At 42.3% G+C, this 3,242-nt stretch overlaps 1 protein-coding gene across 1 annotated transcript; it reads left to right on the top strand.

The window, feature by feature from the left end:
* The first annotated feature begins 1,784 nt into the window (after nucleotides 1–1,784).
* On the top strand, nucleotides 1,785–2,378 carry LOC123701186. Its single transcript, XM_045648583.1, has one exon. It carries the CDS (start codon nucleotides 1,785–1,787, stop codon nucleotides 2,376–2,378), a length of 594 nt encoding a protein of 197 aa, XP_045504539.1.
* Nucleotides 2,379–3,242: the final 864 nt, after the last annotated feature.

A 3,242-nucleotide genomic window follows, 5' to 3' on the forward strand; every position in this document is an offset into this window, starting at 1 on the left:
GTCCCTACTATCCCTACTAATATTATAAATGCGAAAGTAACTATGTCTGTCTGTTACGCTTTCCCGCTTAAACCTCTCAACCGATTTTGATGAAATTTGGCACAGACAATCTTTAGACCCTGAGAAAGAACATAGGCCTATACCTTTTATCAAAGCACCACGCGGGCGAAGCCGCGGGCGGAAGCTAGTTGTAATATAAATTAAGTCCTGAGTGAGCGTGAATATACTAATTATTTAAATGTTCCCTGATTCAATTATAGTATTCAATCACTAAATAGAAAGCTTCATTAAATTTAGGAACCTCCAATAGATAAGATAAGAGTAACTTTACGTTTTTTTATGTATTATTATCTGTTTCTATATGTATGTAGCTTCCAATTTTAATCAATGGTTTTGCCATCTGGTTTTGTTGAGATGTTTCTTACCAGAAACCACAGAGTTATATAAGCAAAGGAAACCAAATGATAAATTAGTTATTTACTACTGATAACTAATTTGAAATTCATAGCTCCTATTCGTTGAGCACCCGGCATTAGTTCCAACCAGAACAAGACATCTAGACAAGATTTAATATTAAATGTAACTACATTCAAATTACTTCATATACCTTTAAACATTTACCGTCTTATTGGAAAACACGAACTAACAAAAAACGGGGTCTAAAACGTAATTAAGCCATGATCAACAAAAATAAAACAATACTTTTATACGTTAACGATATTATTATCCCGACGTTTATCCTACTAATAATATTACAAATGTGTGTGTGAGTTTGTTAATCTTTCACGCAAATACTACTGAACTGATTACAATGAAATTTAGCACACATATAGAGGGTAACTTGGATTAACACATAGGATAGGTTTTGTCCTGGAAATCCCACAGGAACGGGAACTATGCGGGTTTTTCTTTGAAAACGCGGGTGAAGCCGCGGGCGGAAAGTATAGTATAATGAATAAATCGCGTAAAATCAAACGCAAGAATACTAAAACAAAACATGTTTTATCGTTAAGCAATAGACAAGGATAAATAGATATGGACAAGTTTAAACCTCTGTACTAAAGTTAAACCATGACATTATAATCTGGTTTTAAACCAGGTCTATTAAAAATTTTGTAATAACATGTAGTGTGTGTTATTATTCACAGTAATCAAATATCGTCAATTCAGCGGTTTGTGACGCGGCGAATGGCGACACTCCTGCGAGAGCCAGTCGCCTGCCACTCGCCTATCTAAGTTAACGTGTAATAAAGTATAAGTTTATAAATGTAATAAAGTAGTTCAGCGAATACAGTATTTTATTGGAAGACCCCAGCCTCTGTACACTAAACTGGTGACCCCGACGAAGAACTCTCGAAGAAAGTTTGTAGTGAAGGGAATCGGCGTAATTAGTGACATTGGCTGTGGGGTAAGTTTTGTTCGAGATCAAATTCCACGCGGCACGGCGACAGGAAGTTAGCGTGACGCAATCGAAGAGCGCGCGTGGCACGTGGCGACTACAGCGGCAGGCGGCTCACAAGCTCATCGGCTAGTAACTCATCGGCTTAATAATGAATAAAGCAGCAGCTTCAGACACGCAGATCAAGGAAGAGGCGTCAGGCGCGGCGTTGGCATCGATAAGCGTGTCCACCAAGCTACCAGAATTTTGGACAGACTTGCCAAGGTTATGGTTCGCACAGTTCGAGTCTGTGATGGCCCCACAGAAGCAGGGGGAAGAGACCAAATTCAACCTGGTTATATCGAAACTCGGAAAAGAGGCCATTTAGCAGGTCAGCGACCTCGTGATGTCACCACCCGCCCAGGACAGGTATACGGCGCTTAAGGAGAGGCTGCTGCAGGTTTATGAAGAGAGTGCCGAAAGACAAATGCAGAAGTTGGTGTCGGAGCTGGAATTGGGTTCGCAAAGACCCTCCCAGTTTTTAAGGCGCATGAAGGATCTGGGTCGCAGCGCACAAATTGCGGACAACACACTCAAGAGCCTGTGGTTGTCGAAAATGCCGTCATCAGTTCGAGCAGTCATGGCGGTTTGTGAAGATCAGTCTCTGGACAAGCTGGCGGCCATGGCAGACAAGATTACCGAATACACCAACGTCGGGGATGTGGCAGCCGTGTCATGCAAGAAGGAAACAGATGAGCAGCCGGACGAGAAGATGAGCAGATTGGAGCTGGAGGTTGCAGCGCTCCGCGCCGAACTGAAGGGTCGCGAGCGCTCTAGGAGCAACGACAGACGGACCGACTTCAGGAGAAGATCGACATCGCGGCCGAGAAGAGCACCTGGAGACCCGGACTGGCTGTGCCGTTTTCACTTTCGGTACAGATCGAGAGCTAACCGCTGCGAGCAACCCTGCGCGTGGCGAGCCAAGCAGTCGGGAAACTAGACGGAGTACATGCGGGCGCGGTGGACGGATGTACTCAAGGTCAGGTAACCAAAAGCCATCGTTTATTAATTAGAGATAATTTAACGAAATATAGTTTTTTGATCGATACAGGCGCTAACATTTCCGTCATTCCAAAGTGGTGTGTTAGAAAGCCTATCGAAAAAGTCGATCTAAAGTTGTATGCTGCAAATGACAGCGAAATTAAATGTTATGGAATATGTAATTTAGAGTTATCGTTGGGCCTAAGACGGTCATTTAAATGGCCTTTTGTCGTATGTGATGTAAAACAGCCAATAATAGGTGCCGATTTTTTGAAGAATTTTAAATTAAATGTAGATTTGTATAATAATAAGTTAATCGATTCAGTTACCAGTTTAAATGTCTGTGGAATTAAAAGTACACATTTTTTCGGCACTATTAAAAGTATAAATAGCAACCATCCTTACGCGGATTTACTGGAACAATTTCAGGACATCACGCGCCCGCCAGCCTTCAAGGATGTCCCAGAGCATTCCGTGTATCATCACATCGAGACTACTGGACCACCTGTGCACGCGCGTGCCAGGAGGTTACCGGCCGACAGGTACGATAGGGTTAAAAAGGAATTCCAATTGATGCAAGAGCTAGGCATATGTAGACCTTCAAATAGTGAGTGGGCCAGTCCTTTACATATTGTACCTAAAAAGGATGGTGGTATCCGACCCTGCGGGGACTACAGGATGTTAAACGCAATTACAAAGCCAGATCGGTATCCGATACCTAGGGTGCAAGATTTTACGTATGGTTTACATAATAAGAATTTTTTTTCAAAGTTAGATATTTGTAGAGCGTATCATTTTATAGGTATTAATCCAGACGACATTA

The sequence above is a fragment of the Colias croceus genome, chromosome 21 (genome assembly GCF_905220415.1).
Source record: "Colias croceus chromosome 21, ilColCroc2.1".
NCBI classification, from domain to species: domain Eukaryota; kingdom Metazoa; phylum Arthropoda; class Insecta; order Lepidoptera; family Pieridae; genus Colias; species Colias croceus.

What these genes read in the sequence shown, in the direction of transcription:
- LOC123701186 (XM_045648583.1), top strand. Translation starts at nt 1,785, where the DNA reads ATGTCACCACCCGCCCAGGACAGGTATACGGCGCTTAAGGAGAGGCTG.